The sequence below is a fragment of the Elephantulus edwardii genome, unplaced genomic scaffold (assembly GCF_000299155.1).
Source record: "Elephantulus edwardii isolate Elephantulus edwardi_28Jun2011 unplaced genomic scaffold, EleEdw1.0 scaffold00258, whole genome shotgun sequence".
In the NCBI taxonomy this organism is placed as follows: domain Eukaryota; kingdom Metazoa; phylum Chordata; class Mammalia; order Macroscelidea; family Macroscelididae; genus Elephantulus; species Elephantulus edwardii.
Genome location: NW_006400008.1, coordinates 2,976,450 through 2,989,832, shown reverse-complemented (window position 1 = coordinate 2,989,832; position 13,383 = coordinate 2,976,450). Strand labels below are relative to the sequence as shown.

Genomic DNA, 13,383 nt, shown 5'->3' with positions numbered 1-13,383 from the left:
ACTCAGTATCTAATAATCATATATTTTTCCTTCCATTTTCAAAATTCAAGAGTTACAAAGCACAAATGCCAGTAGTGGGATTCCTACAGGGCACTATATTGAACAGGAAGATTTCTTAAAAATTAAACAAAATTATCTTAACTAAAGCTAAATTTAATAAAAATTAAGTTCCCTATGTGAACAAAAACAAAATACCAGCATAGGTTCTACTCCAAATGTATAATATCTGTTAACTATTATAAGCCAAATTTAAGAATAATGAGTTTTCTTTATAAATGAATACAAAACTAGTTCAAAAATATGTACATGTATAATATGAAGCCCAAGTAAATAATTAATTAGATCTAGATACAGCCTAAATATTTTCCAAAGGTAGAAGAAAAAATATTCCTTAAATGGCATTCTGTCATCTCTTCAGGTACTTTTGCTTTGCTTCTTACTTTCTTCACTCTGGTTATCTGGTTTTTATTACTTTTTATAATAATTTAGAACTTTTGTCTTAGGACAGGTAAAGAAAAAAAAAGAAAACTTTAATTCTTTAATACATAGGCTTTTGTGATAGAGGAAATAGTTTTATGTAACTGATTAAAGCAGGTAAAGATTATCTATGCACTGTATTTTTTTTTAAAATTAATTCACTTCCCATTATCCTCTTTTGACAACTATTGAGGTGAAGCTATCATTTTCAAATTTGCATTCATTGGTGGTAAGAAAAAAATGCAAATATGCTTTATCCTATAATCTCCATATAATAGTAAAATTGATGAAAGAATATGAAATGACTGAATTATTAATAGCATCAAGATTTTAAAATTCACATTGTTACTGAATATATCTTTTGAATTCTGTCCCAGATGAGACAATATCCCAAGTGATCATTAAACACCCCAAAGAGTTCAAGTAAAGCAATTAAAAACTCAATTTCTTCTTCATATATTTAGTTTTAACCGTAGACTGTTGACAGCTTCACAGACTCCAGAGCTGAAACCCTAGCCTCTCCCTCAGATTTGTTATATTTTATTTTTAGATGTAATCACTTCCCTCCGGAAAATGGTTAGTGACCACACGCGCAGGTCTGCACATGAGGAAACTAAAAAGAGAACCTGGTGCTGTGAATCAGATACACGGACACAAGAAGAGCCCCCTGCCAGGCCATGCCCAGTGTGTCATATTCTTCAATAATCCCTGTGACAGTGCTGCGGTGACATTTTCAATTAATGCAAATGATACTTGAAGTTAAGCAATTTCATTGGCACGTTTTGCATGGGTTCCTTTATGAGCACCTTTGACCAAATGGCACGATGAAAATTCCATTCATTCCCCCCTCCATTAGTTCTTCTTAGTGCTTCACATAATGTGAACCTTTTCAGAATTTGGATTAGTTTTAAATTTGTGCTTTTGGAAAAATGTTTCAGAAAAATTAATTAGGTAGAAAAAGCACATTGGAACAGAATATATGCACTTGAGTATTACAGCTTTGGAAACATTATGGGCACTTCTATTCTGTAGACCCTTGTCCTAGAGGCAGACTACTTGTTGGAGTCAACTCCAACAACAAGTTTTACATATGTTCACCAACAGATGTTATTAAAGAAATTAGAATAAACACAATACAACTCACAGTCTCAGACTCATAATATGCGATGTTTTACATGGAGAGTTAAAGCTTCTTTTGCCTTAGCAAATAGCTTCTTCAGTGTGTCTAGTTCAACTTGGCAATGGGAAATACACCTAGGTCAGTCATTTTACACACCCTCAAAGGCAAGGAAACCTCTCCAAATTAGCTATGCAATAGATTTTAAGAATCAAAGGTAGAAATCAATACTTCAAATTGCCTCTGTTACCTCTGGAAATATTTACTCAGTTTAACAGTTTTTTATGTAACAGTTGCAAATGTTTTCTGTTTATTTAAAGAAGTCTTCTAAAGATCATTCAAGCTTTCATTTACCTTAACTGAAATAGTACAAAAACTGACTTAATTAAAACTACATTTCTTTTTATACCTTCTATTCTGCTTTTCACTTTCCCCTAATTAACACTAGATGTGTTGTGCATTCATTGTAATTAGCAATGTAGTCGTGTATTTATAACTTGAAAAAGCAGTTTTTGAACAGGCAAGGGAAAAATACAGTGATATATAGATATATATAGGTATATAGACACACACACACACATGCATACATTTACACTAGAAATGACATAGGGAAAGGAATGGGTGTTTAGACTCATTCTATTAAAATATGTATATGAAACAAATTAAGTTACTTTAGAAATTCTAGATGCTATCATGTAAAGGTCAAACGGAGGAAATAATGAATTCATTTTTTTCTGCACATACAGAGTTCATCTATGGTCACTTTTACCTTAACAATATTTGTTTTAATGATTTTTAATTATTAAAATATTACAGATCACATTTAGTGATTAGACAAAGAGGTGGCCTGGATACCTGGATTGTCTCTGACAGTCACAGAAGTAGAAGCAGGAAACAAGAGGATTGTCACCCACAGCCAAAGTTTCCAAGAGTTGCTGTGTCTCATTGTGTCCCAAAACCATCTGAACAAATGACCACAGATCTGCAGCAGAAAAAAAAATGTTAGATGGAAGTTTAGATAGATGATAGATAGATAGATAGATAGATAGATAGATAGATAGATAGATAGACATTCTCTTCAATGCTATCCAGAAAATTCAGCACCAAGAGAAAGCAATGTGTTTACATAACACAAAGTCATAAAATTGTGTATATGAGAACGTAAGAGATGTCATTTTATACAACATCAAGATACACTTTCTGAAAAAGTTAACTCACTGTTATGGAGTTAGAACTAGCTCATAGCTGATGCTCTAGTGGGTTTTCAGAGGTTATAAATCACATGAAAGGAGAATGCCCATCTTTCTCCTGTGTTGCAGCTGGTATACTCAGTCGACTGCCTGCCTTTGAGTTGCCATCACAACTCCTTATCTACTAGACCACTAGAGCTCCCTAGGATATATGTTAGTGTGTATCAGAGATTTCTGAAAACATACTGATTACAAGATTAGTTTCTAGAAAATTTTTAAGGCGACTACAGCTTCCTATTGGTTCCAACACAAAGGCACACACCACCAGTAACATCTAGCCTCTTGGGGTCTTTCTTCTTTTAAGGTTATTATTTTAAACCACATCACTTACCTTGATTTATACTTTCAAATTAGTTTTATTATTTATAGCTCTATATTCCCTTCTGAATATCAATTTTAGTTATTTTGGTTAAAATTATGTCAATATGTTTCTATACACTTCCTATGTTGTTAGTGAATTGAATAACTTGCTATTGGAAGTAAAAAGCAATGTGAAAAGTAATCTTTCCTTCTGTAAAGTTAAAAATGGATATATACAATGACTTCAATATATAAGCGTTATTGGCATCTTATTTAACATTCATATCTTATTTCTCATAATTACTTGTCTTTTAAATTTCATCTGTTAGTCTGTAGATATTATAAAACAAGTTATAGTAAATATAATTTCTATAACAGAAACTTTAAAAAATCACTTTGTTTTATAGAAATAGCTAACATGGAAATAAATGAATTGGAAGTAAAAATATTATTTCCTCAGTGTAATTGACAATTATAATATGAACAGAATAACTATTTTAAGAGTTCCAAATATGCAAATATATATTTTTGCCAAGAGAATTGCAAAGAATCAAGTGTAAATTAATTTATCATACCGATGTGTAATTTTTATCAATAGACACACTAGGAAAAAAGCTACAGCCACCATCTTTTTTAGTATTCTGAGTGTGCCAAATACCTCAAGATCAGCATTTTAAAATTAATTCAAGATTTCAGATATTTCTGGATGAATGGCTGGAAGCAGCAACTGCAATATTAAAACTGTTTGTGTGGTTCTAAATATCAACCAGCTGGAATTATGCCTTATTTCTTTTGCACTCTTTCATCTAGATATAGTCCCAATCCTCATATGACTTTGCAAACTTATCTTGGTTAAGATTTCAAGTTAGTCAGAGAAATTAATCCAATTTCAAATAACATGAATTCACAAATATTGATCTAATTTCCAGGAGATACTTGATTATGCTTGTATTTTTGACAAAAATGTTTTCTATTCACTGATAAATTGGAAGTATATTATAAACATAAAAAGATTATTATAATTCATATCTGTGTTCTGCCACCTATGAATATCTTTCAATTTCTTGATCTGCAAACTAGAAATAAGACTCTGAAACTCTTAAAACTCTGCCATGAGTCAAAACTAATGAATAGCTGAGTTTCCAAGACTGTAAATCACACAGAAGAAGTGTGTCCATCTTTCTCTCAAGGAGCAACTGGTGGATTTGAACTGCTAGAGATGCTCATTCTTGGGGTTAGCAGTGCAACTCCCAATGGAATAGGCCACTAGAACTCCCTGGAATAATATTAGAATAAATTATTTACAATAATGAGCAAATTGTTGTTGTTGTTATGTGCTGTCACCTGTGACTCATAGCGATCCTATATACAACAGCTCTGAAGCCTGCCCTATCCTGAGCCAGTCTCACTGCCTCTGACACACCTACCCTCATTGCCCCAGTTAATTATATCAATCCATCTCATCCAGGGTCTTCCTCTCCTGTGCTGTCCCTCCACCCTTCCCAGCACTAGTATCCAAAGAAAAATATTTGCTATTATAATCATTTACTCTATATATTAAAAGAAACCTCTGGTGATTAGTAAGAAGCTGTGCTGCAATCCCACAGGCACATGGTTCCACCAGCTGCTCTGTGGAAGAAGGATGGGCAATCTCCTCTGTGTGATTTACTGCCTCTAAAAACCAGCTGGAGTGTCATGAAAATATATGTTCATAAAACCAGATCGGTTCAAACTCGACAGCAAACAACAATAACAATATATTAAAAGAGAACTCTGGTAGTCTAATGGTAAGAAGCTATGCTACAATCCCAAAGGCATGTGGTTCAAATCCACCAGCTGCTCTGCAGTTTTCTCCCAACCTGCTAGACTTGACAGCATTTAACAACAACATACATTAAAATGCAACAAAAATCAACTCATTGTCATTGAGTTTGCATTGACTCATAGCTGACGTTCTAGTGGTTTTCCAGGGGCTGTAAATCACATAGGAGGAGATTGCCTGTTTCTCCCTCAGAGCTGCTGCTGGTGGATTAGAATTGCCCATATTTGGGTTGGCAGCACAATTCCCTATCTATGAGGCTACCAGAGCTCTTTAAATTCGTAAATAATGGCTAGGGGGAAATCACATGTTCAAGTTTATAGAGAAATTGCTACTTCATCACTATCCTATAGTTTATCGTATAGTATTCTATAATTTATTCCATAGTATCCTATCACTTCTCTAACCAAGGTCACCAAAGATTTAGAATTCTCTTCTCTCCCCACCTTACTCAACAAAATATGGCTTTTTGCATAGTTGACCACACCTCCTCCTTAAAATCCTCACTCTCATGGCCTCACTGAATTAACTCTTGGGTATTTCCTTCTAAACTACCTTCTCAAACCATTTTTCTACCCAATTTCTTACTATTGGAATCTGTGGGTTCTCTTCTCTTCTTATGTTATCACTGCTGCAGCTGATCATGCTGTTTCATTGCCTTTCAGTAATATCTATAAGCAGATTAGGTTCTTTTTCATTTTCCAGTGCTTTAGCTACAATATTGTAGTAATTAGTATTTTTTACATATATCAATAACTTTTTTGATAATTGAGTAATATTACAAAGAGAGGGGCTCTCCTGATCTAGTGGATAAGGAGTAGGAGAAAATGGGCCATCTCCTGTGTAATTTAGTTTCTGAAAAATCACTAGAGGGTCAGCTGTGGATCCATTCCAACTTGATAGCAATTAGTTGTTTAGTTGTTGAGGGAAAAATGGTGGGGGAAGGAAGTCATAAAATGCTGTTGTAATTAATAATATAACTGAGTAGAAAAAGATTTAAAAAGCAATTTAAGCACTTATACCTGTAAGTAATTTACAATTCTGTTTTATCACTTTTTATCACTCTTTAGGCCATGGTAAAAATTGATAATAAAAAGGATTCTGTAGAGTTGGTATGAAAGGAGTTTCATGAAGAGGGATCATAATATGAGTGTATATACTGGGTGACATCAAAACTAGTGATACTGTTGTCAGGATTAACCCCAACACACTTCAAATCCACTGATGTCTCTCTGTCATTCTTCCACATCCTAGTTCGGGTTGCCATGCTGTGGGTCTCTCATTAACTTCCTAAGTAATTTACATACTTATTGTTGGCCTCTCACCAAATTCTTTCTCTGCACAGCACTGGAGAATTCTTGAAATGAAAATTGGGCCATATAATTTCTCTGATCCAAAGTCTTATAATGGCTTTTCATTTTATTCCAGATATAATCCAAAACTTTTAAAAACATCTTTTTATTTCTTGTTAGTTGTCATCAAGTCACTTCAGATTCATGGTGAGCTATATACAATAAAACAAAACATTGCCTGGCCCTGTGCCATCTTCATCATTTTAGAAATGTGGAATTCCTTATTGTAGCTGTTGTAGGGTACATTCCAAACTGAGGACTCATCTTCCAGCACGGTCTCAAATAATATTGTGATGCATTATATTTTCATTGGTTGTTTTCAGAATTAGATTGTCAGTCCTTTCTTTCTAGTCTATTTTAATACGGAAGATCTGTTGAGACCCCTCTATCCTGGAAGGTCCTACAAGCACTTCACACATGGTTAAATAACTGTGGCATAGCTTGTAGTATCATAGCATCATATATGACACAAGAGCATGAAAAATTTGACAGCTGGGTGGCAGTTTCTACTGCATACAAATTCTGAATAATTTGGCCCCTGCCCACTAGTACAGCCTCATGTGTTATTACTCTCTTCACTGGCGTCTGTTACTCAAATTTCCAGGTTCTTTCTAACGTCAAGGTTTGTGTGTACATTATTCCCTTAAATGTCAAACAGGCTAACTATTGCCATCTGTAAGTACCCTGGCTTGATCAGTAGGTGCCTTTATCCCGTTACTCTGTAGCTCAGATTTCATTGTGTCTGTATTTGTATATGTATTGCCTCTCATCAACTCTAAGCTTTATTAAATGGGGACCATATCTATCTTGTCCTTCACTGCTGCCTTGGTACCTGGATCACCTAGTATGGAAGGTCATAAATATTTTTTAAAAGAAAAAGATTTGCCACTTCCCCAATCTTGAAAATACAATGAAACATTTTCATCTTTGAATTTATGTTGTTGTTGCACACTGTTGAGTAAAAACTGACCCAGAGCTCACCCTCTAGTGGATTTTCAGAGGCAGTTAATTACACAAGCGTTTGCCCATCCTTCTCCCACAGACCAGCTGCTGGCTTTGAACCACATATTGGAGAGGCTATTCCTTGGAAAAGGACATCATGCTTTAAAAGGTGGAGGGATGGTAGATGAAGACCCTCAACCAAGTGGATTGACACAATGACTGAAGCAATGGGCTCAAGTGTGTCTGAGATTGTGAAGATGGCACAGGATATTACAGGGTTTAGATCTATGGTACTCAACTTAATGGCACTTAACAACAACAACAATTGCCACGGAGCCAATTCCAACTCACAGAGAACTGACAGGATATTATAGAATTGCCCTGCTAAAGTTTTCAAGGCTATAAATCTTTAGAGATATAAACTGCCATATCTTTCTGCTGTGGAGTGTCTGGTGGGTTCAAAATGCTGATCTTTTGGTTATCAACTGAATGTCTTAACCACAGCATGACCAGAGTATCTTAAAGAGAACATAAGGAAATCTCAATCTTCCACTACAGCAATAGGAACCTGGCAATAGAGCAGTAAGTCAAATAGGGGAAGTGCCTGGTAACACTCTGCTAAAGGAAACGAAAAAAAAAAACAAATAAGCATACTATGTTTAAAAGCTATATAATAACAGTATCAGTATATATTGTTAGCTGCTGCTGATTCTACTACAATTCATTATGACCCTATGGATCTGCACCGGGCCCTAACCTGTGAAATTGTGGACTTACTAGAGAGGATGCTGTGAAGATCCTCAATACAAACTTCTGAGTGATAAATCAATGCCTATACAAATATATAATTTTGTTATTATGTCATCTAATATTTACCATTTACTCAGTACCTGTAAAATGTGATAACAGGAAGAGTTTCTCAGCATTAGCTCCAACACCAGAATGGGAAATACCATGACAAGGCCAAGCGAAGGAAGAGAGAGGAGACAGTAGAAAGGCATTCCCTAGTTGTTTTATCAGGTGTCATGAGCTGGTTAAACTCATAGCAGCTCCTATTCACAACAATGAAACACTGCCAGTGCTTGTGCATCCCTCACTAGCATTGCTATTTTTGAGCCCACTGGTGTAAGCTACTGTGTCAATCCATCTTGCTGAGGGTCTTCTGCCTTTTTAGCGACCCTCTACTAACTAAGCATGACGTCCCTCTCCAGGAAATGGACCCTCTTATTCATTCCATTTTATATTATATGAACAACAACACTATAACTTTAAAAAAAAAGTTTGATATTTACTGCATGACTAAATGAACCTAACTTTATAAACATTTATTTCTTTCTTGTATTCCTGTGCATACTCTGTCAGAGAAATTCATTCATCCCACTCTAAAGTGTAAACTAGCAAAAATAATGTTACATATATATTTTATGTGTGTGTGTGTGTGTGTACACACACACTCTTTTACTAAACTTTAGAATCCATTTCTAATGAAGCTATTTTGTTCCCCATTGTGGTGTTAGGCTTATTAAAAATTACATTTCTGTCTATTGCCTTAGACCTGATCATATAGTCGGGTAGGAATGTGTAAGTAAAATGGGTCTTTGAGACTACCTGCCACCCTTAGCTCCCCTAATGGCATGATTTCCACCTGCCCAAACTGCAGACATAAGCATCATCAACATCATTAACAGCTGTGAGACCAACATAAGAGAGAGAGAGAGAGAGAGAGAAATATCCTGGAGAGAGACTGTGTGGTAAGGCATAGCCTGACAGAGCCAGATGATAGAGCTGGGGTCAGAGGTTCCTACACCAGAGGTATCTTGTTGTTAATCGAGGAATTATCTCTTGCTGTTATCCCATCCAGGACTGCTGTTCACTAAACCTGAACCTTCACTGTGTGATATCCTATGCCTCTCCACTTCCCAACCAGTTTCCCTAATAAACTCCTCTACTGTGATTTAATAGAGTCTGTAAAGATTGTGAATTTCAGACTCAGTAAGTAATAGAAATAGACGCAATAGAACAGGGGGCCACATTTCACCCTGCGGGGATCAGTTTTATATTGTGGATATAGTTACTCCTTATGGAGTTAGTAGAGGTCAAATTTGGTCATTCCCATGTTGTTTTTGTTCCTTTTATACCCACTGTGCTGTGGGCATCTTAGAAGGAAAAACTCTATTTAATATCTGTCATTTTAAAGTTGGAATGTAATAAAAACATTCTAAAAAACCATTCTGACTAAAAGTGAACCTATAGGACAGAGTAGGACAACACATCTTTATGGCAGCAGGTGAGTTTGAAATGCTGGCCTTTCCATTGACAGCCAAGTACTTTACCCACTGCATCACCAAAAATGCATCTACTTGACAACTAACACTCTCTCTCTCTCTCTCAATTGCTATCAAATCTGAACCAGCTTATATCTGACCCTCCAGTGAATTTTCAAATGCTATAAATTGAACAAAAGGAAACTGCTCACCTTGTTCCTACAGAACAATTGGTGGATTCAAACTGCCTTGACTTTAAGATGGCAATGCAACTTGTTATCTATCCTTTAGGCTCTTAGAGCTTTCTACTTGACATATAGTGGGTACTTACTGATTAATTTATAGGAAGAATATGGCTTAAGGCAATATATTTGAACTAAACCACATGAAAGATCAGGAACTAACACATAATATGTCCAGATATGGAGCTAATAGTTAGAGAAAGATATGAATGAATTAAATAATTAATTATAGGCAAAAGTGTAAGAAGTATTACCAAAAAGCTTCAATGAACATAATTTTCGTTATCTACGGAGGAACAAAAGGTGCTTATTGAAGTTGATCTCTATCTCCAGAGAAAATCTATTCCCTGGTTCTTAATATTCTTATTCTCTTAGTAAACCAAGAAACCACTGAAACTCATTGCCATCAAGTAGGAACCAAATCATAGTTGACCCTCCATTGGTTTTTTTCCAAGGGTGTAAGTCACAGAGGCGGAAACTGTTCATCTTTTCCCCATGGAACAGCTCCTGGGGTGTGGCCTTTGGGGTAAACAACACAACTCCCAATGGACTAGGGCACCAAAGAATCTTCTAGAAGGCTAAATCTATCACATTTCCTCAAAGTTTCCAAGTTCTTTTCCTGTCACTCCAAAAGCAATGCCTACTTCTTCAAGGGTCTCTTCAGCCTTCGTTTCCTGAACTTTCCATTTCGACAACTAATCTGTTGTATGGATTGTTTCTCTGAACTACAGTTGTCACTGTTAACTACTCTCAATTTCCCTATGACTAACATATATATATATATATATATATATATATATATATATACATATATATATGTTTTCTAGCTCCAATATTCATGACTTAATACCCATGATCCTATTCTTATATTTTAAAAAAAGCTACCAAAAAAACCCCACAATAATTCTCTTACAAAATCAACTTTTCCTAATGTTTCCACTTAGAGAACTCTACTGACTTCTAAGTTAATATACTTACAATCTTCAGTCACTTTGATTTCTTTCTTTTGATCTTCTTATCCACACAATTTATATGAGGCCTATTGCTTCACTCTTGGGAGTTACTATCTTTCCATCAATTCAAAATTTGACTACTTTCCCTGAACACGTCACTATTAACCTACAAAACTGCACTCTCAGAGCCCCTTCTTCTTAGCCCCTCCTTTCCAACTTCTCCTTGGCAGGTGCTTTAAGATACTCACCCATCCTTCTTCCTCCTGCCATCTGCCTCGCCTCTTCTCAGGTTTCCCCCAGCTTGGACTTTCTGTGTTCCCAGGCACATGACTCCTCGCTCCCACCTCTAAGCCTTCACACATGCCATTCCTTCTGGCTGGAATGCCCTCAGTGCTTGCTTTCTTCTGCTAAGCCTCGTTATTCTCTGCCTAAGATATATGTTCTCAACGTGGCCTGCCTCAAATAACCCAACTCCATTCCCATTTATTCTGTTTTTTTCCACCACCCTTTCAGAGATCTGTATTAGCATTTCTATAGTCCTGCTACTTCATAGTTCTATTTATTTGTCTTTCTTTACTTGAATGTTTATTTATTGTGCCAATTTGCAACATAACCATGGTTTCTATCTCCATATCTTCCCGTGCCTCTCAAACCATCTTGTCTGTGTACCCAGTGGGCATTTGTGTTTGCTGGAGAAAATAAACGAAAATTGCAGCAGGAGAGATTGAAATTGGAGGATGAGAAAGTAGATGGAACTTTTCCATTTTTGGAGAATACTATGGGCAGCCATCTGTTTTGGATGGTTTCCTTGGCTGACTTAATGATTTAGACACAGAGATAATGTCCCGAATGTGATAATGATGATGCTTGGTTTGCTTTCACCTTTTTGTTCTCTTTCTGACCTGTTTACATCCCATTAAAGCTCACATGTGTACTCTATTGCCCCCATTTAGATTGCAGTTTGAGAGATCAGCCTAGACATAACCCCTTGGGAGTAGCTGCCAATTACCCTCTCCATTTTCCATCCCTTAGGGAGAAAATGAATGTTCCACCCCTTAAAAGAGAAAAGAAAATATCTCTTTTTCCACACTGAAGAGAGATTCTTACGCAAAGCAGCCTGCTAGTCCTCCGCAGGGAGATGGTGTTTGTGGGCCTTTAGACACTGTGCACCATCTGAACACCTAACCTGGCACAATCCAAAGATGATCCCAAAGTCTAAAGGGCTCCTCAAAGTTTCACATCTTTGAGTAGACTGTGTAACTCATAGCGAGTGACCTTAAGAACAGTAGATTCAAACTTTGCCCTAGCCGTTGCCATCCTCACCATTTTCCACATATTTGAGTCCATACTCAGAGTTACCTTGTCAATTCATCTTGTTATGGGTCTTCCTCTCTCACATTGACCCTCCACTTTTACAAGCACGGTGCCCTTTTCTAAGAACTAGCTTCTTCTAACAACATACCCAGTGTATGTGAGACGGTTTCACTATCCTTGCCTCCAATTGGTTTAATCTCGAAGAATTTTAAGGGAGTTCTGGGAGCTCTAGTAAGGAGCTCTCATAAGTGGTAAGGAGTTGTGCTGTCAACCCAAAAGGATGTGGTTCGAATCCTACTGGCTGCTGTGCAATCCCCCCCTCCCTTGTTATTTACAGCCTCTGAAAGCCCTCTGGAGGGTCAGTTATGAGTCAGTTCCCACAAAATGGTACATGATAACCATGAGTAAGGCGTTGCACTGCCACCCAAAGACACAATTTTAACCCACCAGCCACTCTCTGGAAGACGGGCAATCTCCTCCCATGGGATTTACAGCCTCCGAAAACTCTTTTAAGGGTCAGCTCCAACTTTAAGGCCAGTACAACAACAATAAACAATTGGAGTTTGATTTGGGCAGGGGGGACACCATTGTTTTCAACAATCTTCCTCTGTGCAATTAATTGCCTCTGAAAATCCTCTGGAGGGTCAGTTATGGGTCCGTTTCTACTCTATGGTGCACAACAATACAACAGGGAAGGAGGAGTGGGGACTGTGGTGCCATTCCAAGGGCAAGCTTCATTCCCGCCCGCACCCCCAAGATTCTTCTAAAAAGAAAGGTGGGCAATCTCCTCTCCTGCCTCTGGAAACCCACTGAAAGGTCAGCTATGAGTCCATTTCAACTTAACCGTACCATATAACTTGACCACCAGTATCAAGTAAGAATAAATTTCTATTGCGTTATGACTATCTTCACATCTTGTTCCTTCTCAGATTCCTTCAAGCAGAAAACGAGACCAAGAAATCCTTAGGATTGGGGGGTAGAGGAGACAATAAAATTTCTTTCCTCCACCGTCTGTTTCTCCAACCTTTTCTGGCTCACGGTCACTTTCTGTTGCAGTTCCTGGATGGTTCTATGAAACATATGCAATTTTAGGTCTGAGCCTTTCTGCCCTCTGTCCAGCCGGCGTCTCTCCGCTCTCCTGGGGCCTCTCACAACCTGGCCTGCCCATAAGCACGTCTGCCCACGAGCTCGTCTGCTTCCCCACCTCCCTCACGAGTCTAGCTGAGGCAGGTTTCGCTGTTTTGCTCGCCCGCCTGCTTCAAACGAGCTAGCGTGCCCAGCGGCGCGTCTGGTTCCGGGCCAACAAACTTCTCCGGGACCCTGCAGCGCCCTGGCTGGGCTCCGCGCGCCGCC

General features: G+C 37.4%; 1 protein-coding gene across 1 annotated transcript in view; it reads right to left on the bottom strand.

Moving 5' to 3' along the window:
- COL19A1 (collagen, type XIX, alpha 1) overlaps positions 1-2,540 on the bottom strand; it is a 669,215-nt gene extending 666,675 nt beyond the window's left edge. The window contains exon 1 of the mRNA XM_006899482.1: positions 2,450-2,540. Coding sequence (XP_006899544.1) covers positions 2,450-2,540 — 91 coding nt within the window. The remainder of the gene's footprint in view (positions 1-2,449) is intronic.
- Positions 2,541-13,383: the final 10,843 nt, after the last annotated feature.